This window comes from Camellia sinensis, chromosome 11, assembly GCF_055761805.1.
Source record: "Camellia sinensis isolate YWXY chromosome 11, ASM5576180v1, whole genome shotgun sequence".
In the NCBI taxonomy this organism is placed as follows: Eukaryota; Viridiplantae; Streptophyta; class Magnoliopsida; order Ericales; family Theaceae; genus Camellia; species Camellia sinensis.
Window position 1 is genome coordinate 177,501,345 of NC_138971.1, and position 22,302 is coordinate 177,523,646.

Here is a 22,302-nt window from a genome sequence, read left to right on the forward strand (position 1 = left end):
ATGCAAATTAGTGTTATATATTATGCAAATGCTTTCAATCTGCTGATCCGTCTAAAGCCATCCAAATCGTAATTTATCGATTTGTCAATCTGCCATTTGATTAATAATTTTATTTTCAAACCGTCCAAACTGCACCGTGCACACCCCTACCGCAATGGACTTCGGATACTTGAAATTACTTACAAATAACAAATAAAAGTTAAGCCTAAAGTAGCAAAATTCTAAACTGAAGTTTTCAAATTTACGTTTTGCCTACCTTGTTCTCTTTTAAAACAAAGTACACCTGAAAATTAGTTTGAAGAACTATAACAATATAACTCCTACACCACAAATGCTAATAGAATTTTAAATATAAGATTATGAAATAATAGTAGAAATTAAGGGCGGACAAACACTGAGCCGGACTTGTATTATATAAAAAAAGCATATAGTGTCATTATAAGTCCAACCTAATATCAGGCCTAATCTAGCCATCCCAACCTAGCTTTAAAAAAATATCTAAATGTCAAATTTGACCACTTAACCTGATAGATATGAATTATTATTATTATTATTATTATTATTGTCTTTAACGGGTAATTAAATCATTATACACTTTTAATAATTATTTAGACTTGGAACATTAACAAAATTTAAGTTAAAACTAAATATGGTCTTTTGACAATTGTTTTAATTTAAGCTATAGAAAGAAGTTTTTATACTTTTTTTTTAATTCTTTATATCTTTTAGTATTTTTTTAGTTTATTTTGTAACTAAATAATATAAAAATTAACATAAATATTTTATAAATATATGGATTAGGCTAAGCAGGCTAAAACTTTTTATCCCCAATTCAATTAAAAAATTAAATGAATTCAAAATTTTAGTACAACCCAACTTTTTGTGTTAATTTTTTTTTTAATTTTAAAAGTATTGAGTTGAGTTAAGTTGGACGAGTTGGGCGAGCCATCAAAACCACAGCCACCCTAGCGTGAACACAAGACTAGATTCGCCGAATTACAAGTAAAATTACCAAATCATAAATGTAACTTTATATCTTACTTTTAAATACTTCAAAATTTTAAATTACTACAAGAATTTACACATTTTGCGACCACTTTTGCCGATCAAATAAATTTTGGTCGCAAAAAAATTACATTTGGCGACCAAATTTTAATTAGTTGCGAATGATCATTATTTTTGGCGACCAAATATTATTTGTCGCAGAAAGTTATATTTTGGCGACCAAAAAATGAGTTGGTCGCAGAAAGTGGTATGCATTTGCCAACCAACTACAAATTTGGTCGCGAAAGGTCACATATTTTTTGGCGACCAAATTTTGGTCGCCAAAAACTTATTTTCAGCAACCAAAAAAAATTAGTCGCCAAATTAATATTTTTAGCGACTAATATTTTAGTCACCGTTGATTGAGATTTGGCGACTAAAAAAATTAGTCGTTATATATTTGAGATTTTGCGACAACAAACGAATTTAGTCGTTAAAGGCGAAATTTTTTTAGAGGGAAATCTCGCGCCCACCCCTGTTCTCTGTTTACAATTACACACAACATTTTGTTCAAATTCTCCTCCACCGCCAAACCTCACCCCATCGCCACAGATCGCCACATCTACATCGTCGATGATCCTCCTCCTTCTCCTCCACCTGTGCCTGCACCGAATTCGAGAAGAAAGTCGAGATCTGAATCTGATTTGAGTCCTAGGCCGAGATCTGACCGTCGTGAACGATCCACAGCGACACAATGGCTTCCAAATCCTACAACAAGATCATCGATATCTACGACGACCTCATCGTTCAGGTACATACACTACCCCTTCCTTCTATTCCATGATTGATCTCTCTTCTTATCAAACCCTAATCCTACGACGGTTCTCCTGCTTCTTATCTCTCTCTCTCTCTCTCTGTGCTTGATCTCTACGCCGTCTCAGAGCTTCAAGTAGTTCGATTTCGTCTAAATGTTCGATCAATTTCAATCTCTCTTTTCTCTATTTCAATCTGTGTGTTGTTTGTATTGGTTTAGCTTTAATTAACCTTCTTTCAAATTTGCAGGTTGGACTTGTTGTGTATGATTCACAAGTTCCGATTGGTGCCACTCCTGAATATATGGCTAGTTATTACATGGTGTTATCACTAGCTAGCATGTTTTCTTGTTCTTCCTTTCCTCTTATTCCACTTCCACCCCCACCCCACCCCCCCAACCCCTGCGAGAAAAAAAAAAAATATATATATATATATATTGTTTTGGGTTTTATGTGGTTTGCTTAGTGCTCATAGTAAGTTTGCTTACAGTTGCAAAGTGCAAGCTCTTTTTTGCCTGTGATGGCCCTTGCTCCTCAAGTGAAGGAAAGGATTGTTGATATGGTGTAAGTAACTGAACTCTTTCACACAGAAATATCTGCTTGCTATCTATCTGAATTTTTTTGCATTATCCTGTGTTTTTAGTTTCTTATTTTTATTTGAGCAAGTTTAATGGCTAAGTTTCTCTTTCCTTCTTTTCTTTTGTTTTATTATACTTTAAATGTTGTCTTTTCTTTTCCTCTTTCTCTTCTTCATGTTAATGTTGTTTTTGTTGACGGGTAAGGTAAGTAACCAAAGCATCCTTACATACGTCTAGCCTTGAAAATTGTTGTAGTTAGCTTGTGATTCCATTGCACAATTCTTATATTATGAATTTGTAGCATAATTTAACCTTTGATACAATTTGAGACAAAACAGTGTAAAGAAAGCTCACTTTAGGGACACTAATATCTTGCCTTTTTCATGTTCACTTCTTTGTATGAGACATGGTAGAGTTGATTGATGTATTCAGTCTCACACACTAGTCATGGACATTTATGTAATCAAAGGAATAGGATTATATGTGGTATCCATGTCCACGTCTCATGTGTTATCTTCACTGCTTCTTTCTATCTGCATTCTCCCTCTTAATTGCAATTTATACTTTATTGCAGGGCTGGTCCTGGTGGTAAAACAACCTACGTTGCTGCTCTTATGAAAAATAGTGGTGTGTAGTGATTTCCATCTTGACTCTGTTATTTCAATTGCACTTACGCTTTCAATTAATTCATATTGTTGTTTTGGCTTACTCACAACTTGTTGGGTTGAGCATACTCAAGTGAATATATGCATGAGTTTGTGTCCATTTGCTTGTTAATGCGGGGAGATACGGGCTTACCCTATTTCCACCTACACAATAAAGTGTGACACTGTCTATTGAGCAACTTGGAGGAATTTTCAACCGAAATGGCGGTCATTTACTTTCTTAAAATTTAGTTTAAATACAAATCTTCATTTATTCTGATGTCAGACAAGTTGGTGTATAATGTTTATTCTGCTGATGTATGTATAACCATTTTTTTGCACTCAAAAAGTTGCCAACAACAAATTGTCTTTGGGCAAAGTCCTTGATGTTTTTTTTTCTCCTTGCCCTATTATCTATATGAATCCCATGTCTCTTTCCTCCCTGTTATCTAATGCAATGGTTACTAGGTATAATTTATGCAAATGAGATGAAGGAGTCAAGACTCAAGTCGCTTACTGCAAATTTACATCGTATGGGGGTGGCAAACACTATAGTTTATTGTTGATGCACCTGATATTTTTTTTTTGTTGATGCACCTGATATTTTATATATTGTTTTTTTTCTGATTTTTTCTCCTTTTTTTGCCATGCATTTTGAGCCGTTTTTTATGGTGCCTCAGGGAGCTATGGAAATTCTCTTAACGCCACAATTAGAGCTAGTAGATTTTGAGCAGGTGGGAAATAACATCAGGAGACTAGAGGAAATCAGGAACTTAAGTACAGAGATTTGAGAATATAGTTTACAAACCGAAGGATATTGTACACAAAAAATGAAAGAAAAGTGTGATGAATTGGGAATGTGCCTTGGGTGGTGTGCATGGAGAGGGAGATTTGGGAGTGATTTCCTTTGTGGTCTTCGATAGTAATGGGTGGTGGACTGTACCCATTCTAGAAACTAGGAATGAACTTCTGGCACACTTCAATCAAAAGAGTCTGAGGAAAGGATGTCAATTTTGTCTTCCAGTTTGATGCATCTATGGATTTAGCACTTCAGGTTAGAATGCTTTCTTTGTGGTCTTCAGATCTGGTGGTTTAAGTAAATTGACACTTTTGTAAAAATTGATCTGGTTTAAGTAAAATTGTAAAAATTGATGTTTATTTTGATGTTTAAGTAAAAACCAGGTTTTCATACACTTTTGTAAAGATTGGGTATGAAAATAGGTGTTCAATCTACCAGTCATAAAAAATAAAATAATTAAAACAAAATCATTTGAGATGCTTATTTTCTGCATATGTAGTTACTGATATTTGCTCCATTCATAGCTCTGAAGTTAGGTGATCATAATGTCATTACTTTTATCAAGTTTCCTTGTAAGTACTACAGGTTTTGACCTAGGTAAAGGGCAAATTTGAAATGTGGTCTTATAAGTACTACATGTTCAAGTAATTTTAATTATTATGGTGTGTTACCGTTGAGAGGTAAATTGCTTAATATGAGGGAAGCAAGCCATAAACAGATCATGGAGAACGCTGAAATTCAGAGCATCAAGCAGATTCTTGGACTTCAGCATGGAAAACAGTATGACAGTGTGAAGACTTTGAGATATGGTCATTTGATGATCATGACTGATCAGGTTTAAAACATTTAACTTCTTGTTTTGTTTTTTCTTTTGGTTTTATCTATATGTTGATTCATTACTAAGTGTGGATGCATTTTAGTTTGTTTGCTGATGACTTGGTTAAAAGTTTCAATTTTTATGCATTCACAGGACCATGATGGATCACATATTAAAGGGTTGTTGATTAATTTGATTCATTCATTTTGGCCATCGTTGCTAAAAATTCCTTCTTTCTTAGTTGAGTTCCTTACACCTATTGTGAAGGTATGTACTCCCTGTCCAATCTTACTTTCATTACACCTTCTTTGATTACACCTATTGTGACCTTTGGCTTTGCATGTTTTTTGTCTGGGTTTGAAGCAATTGTGATTAGTGTGTTATGATAGAAAAAGAGGAGACTTTCACCTACCTCCTCTGTGGTTTGGCAATTAGGCAAAAAACCCCTAAGGTTTGAGAAACCTACAATTACCATGATGGAAAGCTAATGGACCAATGGTAAAATGGTAAAAATATATGAAATAAAAAGAGAATAGAAAAAACATATGGTCTACGGTTGACAATTTCTAGTTTATGGTGGCTTGTGATGCTACGTAGTTGATGGTTGACAATTTTCTAGTCTTTGGTGCATGTATGTTTGGTATCATATGGTATATTTATAAGGTGGTAAGTGTCGTCCTTTTTTTTTTTTATAAAATTTTTTCCGTAACATTGAATAAGTATGTATGTCAAATATTACATAACAAAAATAAGAACAGATTTAGAAGAAATGGGAAATTTATATATGGTTGGTTTTGCCTCACATTTACAACAAAAAATATTCTCACCATTGGCCTTATAGGCCAAGTGGTACCTGGGTGTTCTCCCAACCTTGATGTTTCGGGGCTCGGATGCTCAAGTTTCTTTCCTGTCTTGATTAGCCTAGAAAATGGGCAGGATCCTGTATTATTGATTATTTAGTTTATTAAAATTAGAAAAAAAATTATGATAAAAGGGGCTAGGAAAATGATGCATTTGGAAATATTTTTGGAGTTTTTTGGGAGTCATATCACCTTATTCAAGAGCTGCTGATATTCCTGATAAATGTCAAGTTGCAGGCCATTAGGAGTCCAATTTGTTATTGGTATTTAAAATTATCGTCTTCTTGCTTTGTGGTTTTTTGTGCCTTTATTTTTTTGTTGTTTGTATGGTTGGGCTTGTCTCTTTAATTAACACTAACTAATCCTTGGTATGCTACTTATGCATGAAACTTCTATTTTGTTGGAGAGAGAGATTTTGTAAATCTTTCTTTCATTTGAATTCAGCTGCACTACATCTTTGATTTATTCTACAATTCAGGGCAAGCAAAAACAAAATAATCGCAAGGTGAAGGATAAAGGAAGGGATGACAAGTCAGGTGTTGCAATCCAAGACATCCTCCAAGAAGAAAGCCTTGCTGATGAAAGAAAATATTTCACGATCGAGGATGCAGAACTCGTGCTTGAAAATTCTGATGTGTCTGATCCAGTAGATTGTCTTCCTGAAATGCAGCCTGATTCAGAAGACAGAGATACGAACACATCAGAAGTTAATGATGTGACTTGTGAATGAAAACTTAGAATAGTTGTATTGTGTCGAATGTTAATGAATTATGTATTGTGTCGAATGTTAATGATTTAGTTAATTTGAATGATGCTTTAAAATTATAGGTTTATTATGGATTGAATGAATTATTAGGAATTGCAGGTGTATTGTTTTCTTGCTTTGGCGACTAATTTATTAGTCGCGACATCCAAAATAATTTTTTTTCGCAAAAAATGACAATTGCCGACCAAGAGTTTTGGTCGCAAAAAATACATATATTGCTGACCAAAACAGCTCTTGGTCGTGGAATCTCACTTTTGCCGACCAAAAGTTTTGGTCGCGAAAAGACACAAATGGCGACTAATTTTTTTGGTCACGAAATGTGATAATTGGCGACTAAAAAATTTGGTCGCAAAATGTAATAATTGGTGACCAAAATTTTTGGTCGCGAAATGTGACAATTGGCGACTAAGAAATTTGGTCGGGAAAATATCACTTTTCGCGACCAAAGTGTTTTGGCGACAAAATAAATTAGTCGCGGTAATTAAATATTTAACGACCAAAAATTTAGTCGGCAAAATCCAACTTTTGCCGACCAACTACAATTTTGGTCGCGAATTACTTTTGCCGACTCTCAATTGGCGACCAAAGTAGCGACCAAACAAATTGGTCGCGGATAACTTTTGCCGACCAAAAATAGACTTTTAGCGACCAATTTTTTTGTTACCAAAAGTGTTAATTCTTGTAGTGAATTTTTACACAGTTAATTTCATTTTTATGTGATAAAATATTATTATTTTTGAATTATATTCTTAAACTATCTGTTAGAAGATATTTTAATATTATAATGTGTTATAGGTTTGATTTTTTTTTTCTTTCCCTCCAAGTTTTCTTTTCTTTCTCTCCAAGTCTTTGCCTAAGTCAAGTCTTTTTCTTTGCCTTCAAGTCTTCTCCAAGGAACTTTCTCACCAAGCTTCCTCGCAACTTCCAAGAATCCTCCAAGAAACTTGTCTACCAAGCTTTCATCTCCTATAAATTGAGCTAACCTCTTATCTTGGAAGATAAGAAGAAATTTCTATTGTTTTATTATGTTTGTGTGACATTATCAAGTAAAGAAATAAAAGGTGTATGCGATGAAACTTTGGGTTCAACCAATTGTGCAGTATTGGTGAACCATACGACTTAGTCAGATTGTTGTATCTTTGGGGGGACAAGTTAATGTTTTTTCTGCTGCCCCGGTGTGAAGCTTTGCCTAACCGCAGAGGGTTTAAATCTTCTTAAAGAGAGTGAATTTCCCGCGCCTCAGCCCTTTGAATAGTTATTATAATTTTTATTATTTGTATTTTCTGATGTTTTATTTGTAATTATCACCAACAATTTTAAGGAGATTCAATAGTAAAATTCTTGGAGCCAATATTGGAGAAGCCCAACGAGAATATTGGCGATCTCAACAAGCCCTTCCAATTCAAAGGAGGTCATTTCAAGAGATGGAAAGGCAATGTGCTTTTCTATCTAAGTCTCCTTAATGTGGCCTATGTCCTAATCGAGAAAAATCTGAACAAAGCCTCCACTGAAGAGATGACCGACGAGGAGTATGCCGCTCATCTTGAAAAAATCGAGAAATACAATACAGATGAGTATAAATGTCGGTATTATCTTTTGAATTATCTTTTGGATCAATTTTATGATTATTATGATACTACTTACACCATTGCTAAGAAAATTTGGAAAGCTTTGCATAATAAATATGACACTGAAGAGGGCAATGGGATCACAACTGCTCGGCTGTGCGGTGTCAAGTCCGGTGTTGATCGGTTCAAATTCAGTGCCCCTCGGTGATTCGACACCGGACTCAGCAAGTTGTTCTGTAATGCTCAAGTCCGTGGGCGAATCATCAGGTTGCGGTGTGAAGCCGGCCGCAGGTTCTGAGCTGTGTGGAACCATTCCTTCCCCCCTTGATGATTCGGCACCGGACTCAGCAAGTTGGTTCGGAATGCCCAAGTCCGTAGGCGAATCATCAGGTTCTGAGCGGTGTGGTTCAATTTCTTCCCCCCTTGGTGATGCGGGACCGGACAGAGTGGATGGGTTGGTGATACACAACTCCGTCATCGCATCACCGGGTGGTATGACCGTGCAAACTGAGGGAACTTCGATGGTGCGCGCTAACTCCGCGACGCTACCTCCTTCAACTGGTTGTACCTCGGTTGGCATTGCGTGCATCTCATCATCTGCCTCGGTAATGTCGACCGGGCATACCGGATGAATGCCAGGTGAGAACTCGGCGACAAAATCTGCCAAGGTCTGGGCTTTTATAGCAATGCGCGGCTGGAACTTGACATCAAACTGTCCCAACTCGACCGCCCACTTAAGAATTCGGCCTGAAAAGTCCGCCCGTTCAAACAAGGCCTTGAGGGGAAACTCAGTCAGTACGACAATGGTATGGGCGTGGAAATAGTGCGCCAATTTTCTTGAAGCCATCATCAAGGCTAAAACAAGCTTCTCCAACGGCAAGTATCTCGACTTTGCCGGTATCAAAGTTTTGCTGACATAAAAAATTGGGAGGTGCTTGATTCCTTCAGCCCGGACCAGCACCGCACTGACTGCGTGCTGGGAGACGGCAAGGTAAAGGTAGAGTTCCTCACCCGGCTCTGGTGTAACCAACAGTGGCAGAGAAGACAGATATTCCTTGAGCTCGGCCAAAGCTCGGTCACATTCGTCGTCCCATGAGAACTTTGACTTCAATGCTTGAAAGAAAGGGCGGCAGCGATCTGATGACCGGCTTATAAATCGATTAAGCGCGGCGGCCATACCGGCCAGATGCTGCACGTCCTTAGCCAAGCTGGGCTGCTTCAACGCTTGCACGGTTCTGATCTGAGTAGGGTCTGCTTCGATGCCTCGGTTCGTGACTAGGAATCCCAAAAATTTTCTGGATCCCACGCCAAAGGCACACTTTGAGGCGTTCAAGCGCAGCTTGTGCTTCTTTAGAATGGCAAACATCTCTGCTAAATCGGACAAATGGTTTGCCTCATGCTGGCTTTTTACCACCATATCATCGATATAAGCCTCCATTGTCCGGCCAAGCAAAGGAGCAAACATTTTGGTCACCATCCTCTGAAAGGTTGCCCCGGCGTTTTTCAAACCAAATGGCATGACTCGGTAGCAGAAGAGTCCCCTTGGAGTCGTGAAAGAGGTGATCTCTCGGTCAGGCCCATGCATGGCGATCTGGTGATAGCCGCGGTACGCATCCAAGAAACTGAGCCTATTGTGTCCAGCCGTCAAATCCACTAGCTGGTCAATGCGAGGCAAAGGGAAGCTGTCTTTGGGACAAGCTCGGTTGACTGTCTTGTAGTCGACACAAACTCGCCACTTCCCATTCTTCTTAGGCACCACTACTGTGTTGGAAATCCACCGAGGATAGTGCACTTCCTGAATTGCTCGTGCCTCAAGCAGGTTTTTTACCTCCTCAGCAACTACCTCGGCGTGATGCAACGCCGATCTCCTTGTTCGCTGGATGATTGGCTTTGCTCCAGGGAAAACATTGAGGTGATGACAGATAAAACTTGAGTCGAGGCCAGGCATGTCGTAAGGCGACCATGCAAAGACTTCGATATTCGCCATCAAAAACTCAATCATCTTGGTCCTCTCTATGGCCGTGAGACTTGAACCGAGCAGGAAGAACTTGTCCGGCTGCTCGGTATCAATCCGCACTTTAACCAATTCTTCAACAGCCTTATCCTCGGCCTTGGTGCCCACATCATCCAAGACACCCTGGTCCTCCGGTCCCTCGATCATTTGAACGAATCCTTTGGCAGCCCGGCTTCCGTTGACCGCCACGAAGCACTGCTTGGACATGACCTGATCGCCCCAAATCTCCTCGATTGCCCCCATAGCCGAGGGGAATCTCATTACTTGGTGAAAAGTTGAGGCCACAGCTTGCATGGCGTGTAGCCATCCCCTTCCAAGGATAAGGTTGTACGTCGAAGGCACTTGCAGCACCCAAAACTCAACTTGTTTGACAACGGATCCCTCTTTGACCGGCAGGATAATCTTTCCCAAAGGCCACTCTGGTTGCGAGTTGAATCCAACTAATGGCGAAGTTGCCGGAGCCAAGTCGGTCTCCCGGAGTTTAAGTTGTTTGAACGCATCATAGTACATGATCTCGACCGAGCTTCCCTGATCGATCAAGATCCGCTTAACATCAAAGTCCTTAACGCGTAGTGTTACTACTAGGGCATCGTTGTGCGGCGTCTGGATACGCTCTAGATCCCTTAAGGTAAAACTAATCACGTCTTTTTCTTCAGTCTTCCCCCTTTTGATGGCAGGCTGTACCGACAAAACTTCCCTCATATGCTCTGCCTTTTTTATCATGCCCCGGAGCTCGCAAACTCGCTCTGGTTCCACGATGCCGTGGATGACATTAACAACTCCTTGTGGTGGTGCGTCTCGGTCATCCTGTCCCCTGGGATCGACTGGAGCCTGATTCGGCTTCACTCCGCCATCAATGTAAAGGTCTAGATGCCCGGCCGCAACCAGCTCTTCCAAGTGCTGGCGCAATGGAAAACAATCCTCTGTTCGGTGGCCCCTCTCCCGGTGGAATGTGCAGCGATACCGCGGATTATAGCCCTTCTGTCCATCGCCCAACTTAGCAGGAAACCGGACATACTCCTCGTCTCGGATTTCACTAAGTATGCGATAAATCAGAATCTTGAAGACTGTGGTGATGCCGGTCCTCGCCTTCATCCTTCTGTTTGCGTTTGCTATGTCATCTCGGTGGTAGTCATCCCGGTCATTCCGACGTCCTCTGCCCCGGTTTTTATGGTTCGAACCACGGTCTGATTCCTCTGCTCGGTCACTTGAGCGGCTGGGCTCTTGCCCAACTGCGTGCACTTTGCCTGCTGTCTTCTTGTCTGTTGCTACCGGAGTGGCCTTCACGGTAGAAGCTGATGCGTCATCCTCTACTCGGATGTGCTCATTGATGCGCTGCATGAGCTGGCCCATGGAGGTCGGCTGGTGCATGGTAAGCGAGTCCCGCAATCTATGTCCGACCGGGAGACCACGCTTGTATTGCGTGATTGCAAGGTTGACCGGGCAGTCCAAGATCTCGTTGAAGGTTTCCCAGTACCTTGAGTTGTATACCTTCAGTGTGTCGCTTGATTCCATCTTGACGCTTAGCAGATGATCAACTTCTTTTGGCGTCTTTGTGTTGGTTTTGAAGCGTGTAACAAACGCCTCGGCCAGCTGGTGCCACCTTTATATGCTCCCTTCCGGCAACCTCTCGAACCATTTTAAGCCCAGCTCGCCCAAACTTGACGGGAAGATTAAGCACATAAGTCCGTCATTGCGCCTATGTCCGGCCATAACCTGTCGGAAGTGGCTCACATGCATATATGGATCGGTTTTCCTGTCGTAAAGTGTGAACTTAGGCTGGTGGAAGCCTGCCGGAAGCGGTGCTGTTTCGATATCCAGGGAAAAAGGAGTGGCACTCAGCCTGGCCAAGTCCATATCTTCAAGGAGTGGCACTGCTTGGCGGGGCGGAGGCATTCCGACCTCCTCGTTGGCGTGAACCCCGTAAGATAGTCGCTGGAAAGCTGGTATTCTCTGGGCTTCACGCCGACGGGCCCGCTCCTTTAAGACCGCCCGTAAATCCTCTGATTGAGCGGAGTAAGAGTACCTCAACGTCGTCTCCGGACGTGAGGGTTTGTAGGTGCTGTCTTGCGCACTAGACTTCCCTGCACCCACGTCGGAATCACCAGCCTGGTAACTTCTGGTAATGGATATTGACTGAGTACGTCGCTGACTCTGACCGCCTGAACGGCGGGATGGGGTGCGCTCACTGTGGTCTCTCACTCCAACTACACCCTTCCCTTTGACATGTCGCTTGAGATCTTCCATCTCCGCCGCCATTCGCCGGATGACAGCATCTTGATCCCTCAACTTGCTTTCCAGTCGCCTGGTGTGCGAGTCTCTCCTCCGCCGATGACCGTCTGGACTCCATGAATGTCCATGACTTCGTCCGCACTTGTCCCGCGCGTCTCCTGACTGTCCGCCAGTGGGCGTTCCCAAGTCAGCCATTGGGTGGACAGCAGGAGGTCCCTCTCTCCTTCGGGTATACTCCGGGGTGGCTCCGTCGATGGCGGACAACGAAACTCGTCGTTGTTCGCCATGGACGGCGATCAGATGAACCTGGAAGACAAGGTTTTGTCTGTCAAGCTTCCCACAGACGGCGCCAATTGTACGGGGAGCAAATATTCCGGCAAGCCCGTACTCCTTTCTTCCGAGCTCCGTCGATGTCCGATCACCTGCGAGCAAGTAACGGTGAGCTACCCGACGGTGTGTGGCCGGAAAAACCCTCCGACGATCAAGTTAGCACACACCTTAGGATGGATAGAGAGAATGGAGAGAGTGTTTGAGTGTAAGTATTCCTTACAGAGATGTTCGTGTGTCGCGTATGGGGGGCGCAGACATGCTTATATACCTTCTGAGCCCCATATCCACTCCCAGTCATCTCTTGACACGTGGCTCTGCTATCCCATCTGTCAGCGTAAACCTTGCCGATCATCACCTAATCTCAACTGCCTGACTTCACAGCTGGAGCTCGGCAGCCGAGCTGCTCTACCACGGCCATGCCATGCTTCATACCCAAGCGCCTAACCAGATAAACACATGGAGGACCGGGCTAGGCGGCATCCCGGCAGTGCCTAGCCCAGGTAACTCCTTTGGTCGTCCTTTCTGCCGGTCAAACAGTCTCCTCGGTTGACCACGCCTTTTCGGGCGCCGGTCACTCAGCTTGTATGGCATCAGCCCTCCCCTGATCAGGCAGCTCGGTCCAACTAGGCGCTATCTAGCCGAGCTCCATCTTGGGCCGGGGTGACTCACACTTGGCCCAAGTTCTTCCCGGCTCAAGTTCTGGCAGCCCACTTCTTGGCGGATGGCCAATCATCTCGGCCCCATGCATGGTTGGGCCCTCAATCTGCTCGGCCGTTACTTCGGCCCAACTCCTGATCATAAATCACCCTCTCACTCCAGTTACTAGAGTTACATCCATTAGATTATTAATTACAGTGGCTGTAATTCACGATCTAAAAATTCATCAAATGGATGTTAAAACAGCCTTTTTAAATGGAGACCTGGATGAAGAAATTTATATGGATCAACCTGAGGGTTTTGTGGAATCTGGTCAAGAAAGCAAAGTGTGCAAGCTAGTTAAATCCTTATATGACTTAAAACAGACCCCTAAACAGTGGCATGCAAAATTTGATTATTGCATGATTGAGAATGACTATAAAACTAATGAATGTGATAAATGCATCTACTATAAATCTGAAGAAAATTCATATGTCATTATTAGCCTTTATGTGGATAATTTACTTATATTTGGCTCTAATTTGCATATCATCATGGAAACTAAAAATATACTTAGTAGCTATTTTGATATGAAAGATCTTGGTGAGGCTAATTATATTTTGGGAATGAAAATTACCAAAATCTGTGATGGTATATTTTTTGATCAGTCGCATTATGTTGTGAAAATTTTGAGAAAATATAATTTTTATAAGTGCAAGCATGTTCTTACTCCTTTTGATTCTCATGTACGTTTATTTCCTGTTGAAAAAGATGAGGATGTAATTAATCGAAAGGAATATACTAGTATGATTGGTAGCTTGCGTTATGCGACTGACTGTACTAGACTTGACATTGCCTATGTAGTTAGAGTACTTAGCAGGTTTACTAGCAAGCCTAGCAGTGATCACTGGCTAGCTATTGAGCGGATTATGAAATATTTATCTGGTACCATAAAATATGGCTTGTCTTATAATAAGTATCCTGCAGTATTTGAAGGTTATAGTGATGCCGATTAGAATACCTTGTCAGGTGATTCATTATTAACCACTGGTTACTTATTTACCTTGGGAGGTGGTGCTATAAGTTGGAAATCGAAAAAACAAACCATTATTGCTAATTCAACAATGGAGGCTGAGCTTATTACTTTAGTTACAGCTAGTGAAGAAGCAAATTGGTTGAGAGATTTGTTAAATGAAATCTGTTGTTGGTAAAAATCGATTCCACCTATATTGATTCATTGTGATAGCACCGCAACAATTGGTCGAGTTAATAACCGTTATTATAATGGTAAATCCGGACCTATCAAAAGAAAACACAGTACTGTGAGATCTTATATGAATAATGGCATCATAAATGTGGATTATATTAAATTTGGTGATAATCTTGCAGATCCATTAACTAAGGCCTTAGCAAGAGATAGAGTCTGGAATACATCGAGGGGGATGGGGTTGAAGTCCATTGAATATAGCAGGAGCCATGTATGAGGATACTCAACCCAGGGACCAGAGATCCTGTAGCTAGGTTCAATGAGAAAAACGATCATATGATGGCTGTGAGAAATGCACTAACTTACTTTTTACCCATCCTTATGATGTAAGTGCATTTATCCTGTAACGTTGTAGATGTTGAGTTATTAAAAAACTCTTAATGAATTTATGTAGCTCTTATTGAGTGGGGTGTCACAATTACAGGAGCACCCTTGATAGAATTCACCTATGTGAGTGTGGTAGTGGGGCCGCTACCTATGAGATTTGGGCTAATTCTCAAACATACTCATGAATCCTGGGATCGCACAAGGCCGTAATGTGCTGGCTCTTAAAGCTTATGTGAACACCTAGAATATTATGTGTATGCAATAATTATTTATTTCCCTTAAGCAATTAAAGTTCAATGCTAAGCATACTATTGACTCTGGAGTAGATATTGTTGTTTACCATGATGTATAATATTCTTCTTTGCCTAATAATCTTAGATGTTGTTACCTATAATATTAAAATAGGTAGGGGAATGTTAGAAAATATGTTAATATTATAATGTGTTATAGGTTTGATTTTTTTTCTTTCCCTCCAAGTTTTCTTTTCTTTCTCTCCAAGTCTTTGCCTGAGTCAAGTCTTTTTATTTGCCTTCAAGTCTCCTCCAAGGAATTTCTCACCAAGTTTCCCCTCCTATACTAATCCTCCCAGCAACTTCCAAGAATCCTCCAGGAAACTTGTCCACCAAGCTTTCATCTCCTATAAATTGAGCTAACCTCTTATCTTGGAAGATAAGAAAAAATTTCTGTTGTTTTATTATGTTTGTGTGAGATTTTCAGGCAAAAGAAATAAAAGGTGTATGTGATGAAGCTTTGGATTCAACCAATTGTGCAGTATTGGTGAACCATACGACTTAGTCGGGCTGTTGTATCCTGGGGGGGCAAGTCAAGGTTTTTTTTGCTGCACCGGTGTGAGGCTTTGCCTAACCGCAGAGAGCTTGAATCTCCTTAAAGAGAACGAATTTCTCGTGTCTCAGCCTTTTCAATAGTTATTATAATTTTTATTATTTGTATTTTCTGGTGTTTTATTTATAATTACATTTGTAATTATCACCAACACTATCAATTTTATGTATTTAGCCCTACAATTTTTAATCATCATATCATATCATATATATATATACTAGTGCATGCCCGTGCCTGGAGGCACGGTGCAATTAATAATGAGATTAAAATATAAATCAAAATAAAATTATTAAAACATAATGTTAAGATTTTTTGTGGTAGGGAGCACACATGGATCCATTTTTTTTATCTTGAAACTTCGCCCCTACAATCAGAAATTTCAATATACACATTTCAATGCACAGTTACAATGTCAATTTCTATTTAGGGCCAAAAGGAGTTATCAAAGTTCATCAATGTGGCTTCCACCCAAGAAACTATGATATATCACATAGTAGAAGATCAACTGACACAAAGAGCAAGAGAAAGATTTATTGACCAAGAAAAAAACTGTGTCTTTGATAACCTTTGAATTGGCTATAACATGTATATCTTCAGTTTCACAGTGTTAGGAGCTGCGATTTAAAAAATGAGCTAATGTAATCCAAAAAAGTGCACTAACTAATAAATACCCAAAGATATCAAAATTAACAACTAATATAAGTGAAGAAGAAAGGAAATACAAATTAATGGAAACCAAAACTTTTCAACATGAATGTCCATAATCACAGAATTAGACCAGAACAATTAAAACAATCTATATATAAAATTACAGACTAAAAATATGAATGGACACATTTTTTTTCATCATTGACCTTAGTCTACAATCCTTTTGTTTATTTATTGAATTTTTTTGCTAAAGTTTATATATCATGCTTTTGATTCCAAAGCTTGCTGCCATGTCAGAAGTTTATGACAGCAGCCCAAACAGGATAGAAGTTTTTTATATGTTTGTAACTGATAAATTAACTTACAAAAGTCAAATGAAAATAAATATTGGTCCAAAACAACAGTCATATGAAAACATACACCAAGGAAAGAAAAGGAAAAATGAAAATAAATATCCAAGGAAAAGGAATAAAAGACATGAAAGAATGTGCTCAGACTTCACCATTCAAAAATCCATGCATAACACAATCCTAGTGAAACATAACATGACTAGAGATATAAAGGAAGACATCACACCAAGGAAAGATACATGCCCTGTTTGTGGATATAATTAACCACTAATCAACCAACTCGTTTATGAAGACCAACTCTTTTCTCTTCACAAACCTTTTCAAAATTACCATTGGCTGTTTGATTAGCAAAGTAATCCATTGGTTACCAAAAAATTAAAAAAAATAGGCACTCCTCAAGAATGCCCCGTTTGTGGGTATAATTAACCACTAATCAACCAACTCAACTCTTTATGAAGACCAACTCTTTTATCTCCAAGACCAACTCTTTTCTCATATCAAGGCCAACTCTTTTATCTTCACAAACCTTTTCAAATCAACCAGTTTTACCATTTGCTGTTTGATTAGCAAAGTAAAAAATAAAATCCAGAAAAAATCTAATGACTTTGTACGATCTAAAAACCCAAATCTCAAAAAAAAGGAAGGATGCAAGGAAAACAATCCAAACACCCAAAATTTAGTTATAATAAAAGAACGAGAAAATGAGAGAATACTCATTTTCAATACTAAAAAAAAAATCAAATTTTGAATACAAAATAAAATACAAAATCCAACATACATCACACCAATGTGGGTAAACCCAAAAACACACCCATAAAACAGAGCAGGGAAAAGGGGACAAATCAAGAGGTAAAGTAAACGGCCCAATTCATCTTTAAACAAATTTATTCAACTTTTCAACTCAACACCAAGCATTGATCAAGTAACCAATCAATTAAACACAGATCTGGATGCATGAACCCTGATATGAGTGAAAAGTTGAACAAGAATTTTCCTGGAAGCTACCTTTCAATTAAACAATTAATCAACAAAAATCAGAACACAGATTTAGGCAAGAAAGTCAGTTAGAAGCTTCCTATCAATTAAACAATTAATCAACAAAAATAAAACCATAGATCTATACATACATACATGAACCCTGAGATGAGTGAAAAATACATATCAATTAAACAAAAACCCCAAAAAAACTGACCTGGATATTGGGAGAGCACAACACCCACTATCTCTCTTTCTCTGTATTACAACACCATTTCAAAAAGATTATGGGTGATGAGAGATAATAATGATGAAATTAAAATATAAATGAAAATAAAATTATTAAATTAAAATGTAATTTATTAAATGTGTTGCTAAAAATTTTGCGATCAAACTATAAATACAGATCCGGTTTCGACTTTAATGAACAATCGAGATTAATAGTAAACAGATCAACTACCAAACAAATTATCAAACTTTTTAACACTCGCATTACAACCACGAAAATAGCCTCTCTGTCTCTCTACCTTAGGAAAATGGTAAATAGTGTATGTTTTTATAAGTTATTTGCTACAGTAAGTGGGGTTGACAGTATCATCTTGAATTGGCTCTGCTTCCTCTAATGAAATTCTAAACAAACCCTAAGAATTCTATGACTAAACCTTTGGATCATATGGAAAAGTAAATTTTTCCATAAACTACAGACTATCTCAAGATGCATTATGGTCCAAAATGAATTAAAATCAATGAATTTTTTTTTTGCTTTTTATTTTTTCTTTTCAAAGAGTAGGGAGTGAATTCACAGGAAGGAAAAAAATTCCTAAATAAAGACATGAAATTCAAAATGAATACAATACACCAATTTATTAGTAATCCAAATAAACTCCAAATTCAGAAAATTTATTAACCGATAAAAAAAGTTATGTGATTATCAGATCCACCTTCAAACCTTGGAAAAAAAAAAACCCAACCCAACAAAGCTAAAGATCAATTTATTGTAAATCAATCAACTTAAATTTAACTTGTATAACAATAAATTAATCACACATACATCGAACCCAACAGAGCTCTTTTCTTTATCATCCAATCCTAGAAATTGCAGAATTCTTCTTCTACTATCCACTGCAGTGATTGTCAACACAAACAAAACAAACCCATTGACACATTTAATCAAACACTTGATGTGCATGAAAATGGATGCGAAAAAACCAACTTTATCAGTACTTCAACTAAACCCTCAATTTTGCCAACAGCCCCACTCAAAAACTTCATAGAAAAACAATCCAATTCCAACCCAAAAATAGAACATTTCACAGCACCAACACTTCAAACATTTCTATAAAAAAAAAAAATCATGAAATTGAACAAAGAAAATCATACACATACAAATAAAATGTTATGAAATTGAACAATGAAATTGAACAAAGAAGTCAGTGAACTTCATACCAAAATCGTCACTCAATTACTCAATTACTCTTCTTTTTTTACTTTCTTTCTCTCTCCAGAAAATGTGAACATAGCTAGGCTTTAGAAATCTAGGAAAGGAGAGCCGAAAACAAATAGAGATGAAGAGAAAGGAAGAGAAAGAGAAATCAAACTCCCTGGTGGTTGTGTTGATTGAACGGTGGTAGCCACTTCCAATGGTACAAATGAAGAGAATCAGAACAAAAGAGAATTCAATCTCGAAGAATCATAAGATTTGTCAAACTTGAACATGAAACGAATAATGAATTTATTTTAAATAAAATGGAGCATCGATCAATCCTTCAAACATTGGCATTTACCGGCACACAGATCTAATGCGATAAACAAAATTCACCAATTAATCGACGTCAAAACACAAATCCAAATGTATCTAGGGTTTTTCAAATTCTAACAACACGGATGCAAAAGAAAATGCATGCATAGATACATACACACCCACAAAGAGGGGAATTTACCCGAGGGAGGAATAAAGCGAATTGTGGTGTAGGGATAAGAGAAAAGTAGATCTATGTAACTTGTTCTGGGTCTCTCTCAACTTTGTCTCAAACTCTTTCTCTCTTTCTCTCTTCTCAGAATGGCAATGGGTCTGTCCTTCACTCTAGACCTCAACTCAACAAACAACAACGGTGGAGGAAAATAAGGAATCGATACAATATACCAATTTGTTAGTAACCCAAATAAACTCTAAATTCAGAAAAATCGAAATCAAAACAAACAAAAATAACAACCGAAATCAAAACAAACAAAAATCGTACCTTGCCAAGCGTCGGTAGCATAGAGGCAAAGAGGGTTTCGGCGAGATCTGTTGCGAGGAGGAAATGACTGAAGTGATGAAGGGGGATGAGGGAGAGGCTGTCGCAATGGCGGTGGTCGAGGGTTCTGTTGAAGAAGGAGAAACAGAGAGGGTCTTGCAAGGGAGAAGAGAGGTGGTTGCGATGGCGGTGGTCGAGAGGGTTTTGTTGAAGAAGAAACAGAGAGCGAGAGAGAAATAAAGAAGAAAGGAAGAGACGTGGGTGAGAACAGAGCGGGAGAGAGAGATAAAGAGGGAATAAGAAGGAGATGTGGTTAGGTGGGAAGGTCAAGGAAGAGAAATGTTTGGGCGAGAAATAAATATATCAGAGCCGTTGATATATACTGATGTAGGAGAGGGTTCAAGAAAGGAGTTGGAAAATTCGAAGATCTTCGAAGATCCTTGAAGAACAATTTCGAATTCTCTAGAATATGATGAGAGGCTTAGATTCTTCAATAATCTCAACTTAGGAACACGACAACAAAGGAGATGATGGAGATAAGAGATTGGGTGAAGAAGAAGGCAAAATGGCTAGAGAATAGAATAATGGCAAGGCTCTCCCATGGATCTCCCACTTTCACTCTCAAGGTTGATAATGGAGAAGGGAAATTAGTTCTTTCCCAAGAGTTAAAAAATCTCCAAAATCCATCCCTTGTAAAGCTATGGGTGGGTGCTATTTATAGGCACCTCATGATGTAGGATGGAGCCCATGTGCAAGGCACATGGGGGATATTTTCTCTAACCACCTTGTCCGAGGGGGTGACCTCTCCGAGGAGGTGACTTCTCCGAGGAGGTGACCTCTCCGAGGAAGTGACTTCTCCGAGGAGGTGACCTCTCCGAGGAGGTGACTTCTCCGAGGATGAGAAAACCCCGAAGAGGAGATCAGTCCCTCGGCGAACCCTTCTTCTTAGCCACACCTAACCAATGATCCCCAATCATCCCAAAGGGTCAGGAGTAGTCCCAGAGGACGTCCTGCCGCAAAATATTGCCGAGTCTCATGGACCCCCCGGGGTCGTGCCACCTCGACCCGGGTATAGGCTAGTTTAACCGAAGAGTGAATTTATCTCCACTCACCGTCCTCGGGATCGGGTCCTTTGTTCGGACTCCATTACGCCCATGGTTCTGGTACGTAGACCCCGGAAAGCTCCGAGCCCGCAAGTGTTCTGGGACTCATTAACAGAGCGATTTCTAGATTGCGTCTGAATCCGTTCGAAGCCAAGTGTTTCGGACCTCTAGGTTCGTGGATCCGAACCCTTTCGAGTCCGAGTGCCTCGGATCTCTAGGCTTGCTTAATACCCTTTCGAGTCCGGGCCCGAGTAAGTCTCTAGGTTCGTGGATCCGAACCCTTTCGAGGCTTACAGCGATTCAATCCGTTTGATGGCGATAAATCTGGGCCCACCGATTCTTGGACTTGCGATAAATTCGGGCCCACTAATCTTGGGCTATTGGGCCTAAATAATTTAGTGGGCTCAAATTAGCCCCTCTTACATTTGCCCCTTGCGTGTATGAGAAACTTTTAAATTTCTCAGACATGCATACTGTCATTTCTTCGACCCTGTTTCGCATCACGTTCCCAAAAAAAAAAAAAAACGTTTTGTCACGACAGAGCCTATGGATAAAGTTGATGACGCACTTCAATTTACAGAAAAAAATTGACAAGCAAAATTTTTTTTTTTTTTTTTTTTTTTCGAGAAAATATAGATGTATATATTTTTTAACCAAAGAATAAAGAAGCATTTTTTTTTTGTTTGGCACACAGCAGATCAATTACCTATATATACATTATTAGAATATACTAATAGAATATTCAAAGATAATGCTCCCTTTCTTTTTCTTTTTTTTTTTCTTTTTTTTTTAATTAAAGAAAGGCTGACACGTTTTTTGGCAACCCTAATCAATACCCCCTCCTTTCTTTTTGCCTATAACCACCGACAGCACAACTTTCCTTTTCCTTTCTCTTTTCTTTTTTTTTTTAATCAGTGACATGCACCTTCTCTCTCTTGCTTTGCATTCCATTTGAAGGCCATAGCCGCTGCTTCGGAAGGTGAAGTAAAACCACCAATCTGATTCCCTTCCAGGTGCAATTCTTGCAAGTCCTTGAGCTGAGCAAACGAGGTAGCATTTGGATACCAATTTTCAGGTATGCTTTTATCCCTCCTGTAGTAGAAGAACAATTTAATGACAGTGGAATTGGATGGATCGCACTCGACAGCTTCCCATTGGCAACAGTGTTCATCATACCAGCTTGAGAAAGCAGATCCTACTGGGCTGTTGATGGAGTCTTTTATTTGCAGTAGAGCAGCCCTTTGTTCTTCTAAGCACCCCCAGTTGAACCTCTCTTTGCTGCAACTCCGACCACTGTTGACTGCGACGGTTCCAACGCACACCACACACGTTCGCCCTCTCAACGCAACGTGTGTGGTTGCTGACTCTTCTGTGGTACCAGCGTTGCTTCCGGCTTCAACTTGTCCAACGCCGACCACGCACGTTCGCCCACTCAACGCAACGTGTGTGGTCCTGTCCACTGCCGGTGCTATTATTGATTTACTCCGGCTATCTTCGGTACTGGTTCCACCC

At 39.7% G+C, this 22,302-nt stretch overlaps 1 protein-coding gene and 1 long non-coding RNA gene across 3 annotated transcripts; both read left to right on the forward strand.

The window, feature by feature from the left end:
• Nucleotides 1–1,067: 1,067 nt before the first annotated feature.
• On the forward strand, nucleotides 1,068–2,366 carry LOC114267175 (uncharacterized). The gene is made up of 4 exons (XR_003630878.2): nucleotides 1,068–1,795; nucleotides 1,926–1,954; nucleotides 2,047–2,118; nucleotides 2,287–2,366. It is a non-coding gene; the product is annotated as an uncharacterized LOC114267175 (long non-coding RNA).
• A 582-nt stretch (nucleotides 2,367–2,948) lies between these two features.
• Nucleotides 2,949–6,316, forward strand: LOC114311579 (DNA topoisomerase 2-like). Of its 2 annotated transcripts, XM_082896213.1 has the most exons (4): nucleotides 3,414–3,549; nucleotides 3,699–4,652; nucleotides 4,788–4,901; nucleotides 5,973–6,316. In XM_082896213.1, the coding sequence occupies exons 2-4, from the start codon at nucleotides 4,512–4,514 to the stop codon at nucleotides 6,222–6,224; spliced, it is 507 nt and encodes a 168-aa protein (XP_082752339.1). In that variant the 5' UTR covers nucleotides 3,414–3,549; nucleotides 3,699–4,511; the 3' UTR covers nucleotides 6,225–6,316. The 2 variants fall into 2 exon arrangements, with proteins under 2 accessions (XP_082752340.1, XP_082752339.1); XM_082896214.1 differs by having other exon boundaries at nucleotides 2,949–4,652.
• The last annotated feature ends 15,986 nt before the right edge of the window (nucleotides 6,317–22,302 follow it).

What these genes read in the sequence shown, in the direction of transcription:
- LOC114311579 (XM_082896214.1), top strand. Translation starts at nt 4,512, where the DNA reads ATGAGGGAAGCAAGCCATAAACAGATCATGGAGAACGCTGAAATTCAG. An exon ending in TGATGATCATGACTGATCAG is followed by an intron (nt 4,653 to 4,787) that starts GTTTAAAACATT and finishes ATGCATTCACAG; the next exon opens with GACCATGATGGATCACATAT. An exon ending in TCCTTACACCTATTGTGAAG is followed by an intron (nt 4,902 to 5,972) that starts GTATGTACTCCC and finishes TCTACAATTCAG; the next exon opens with GGCAAGCAAAAACAAAATAA.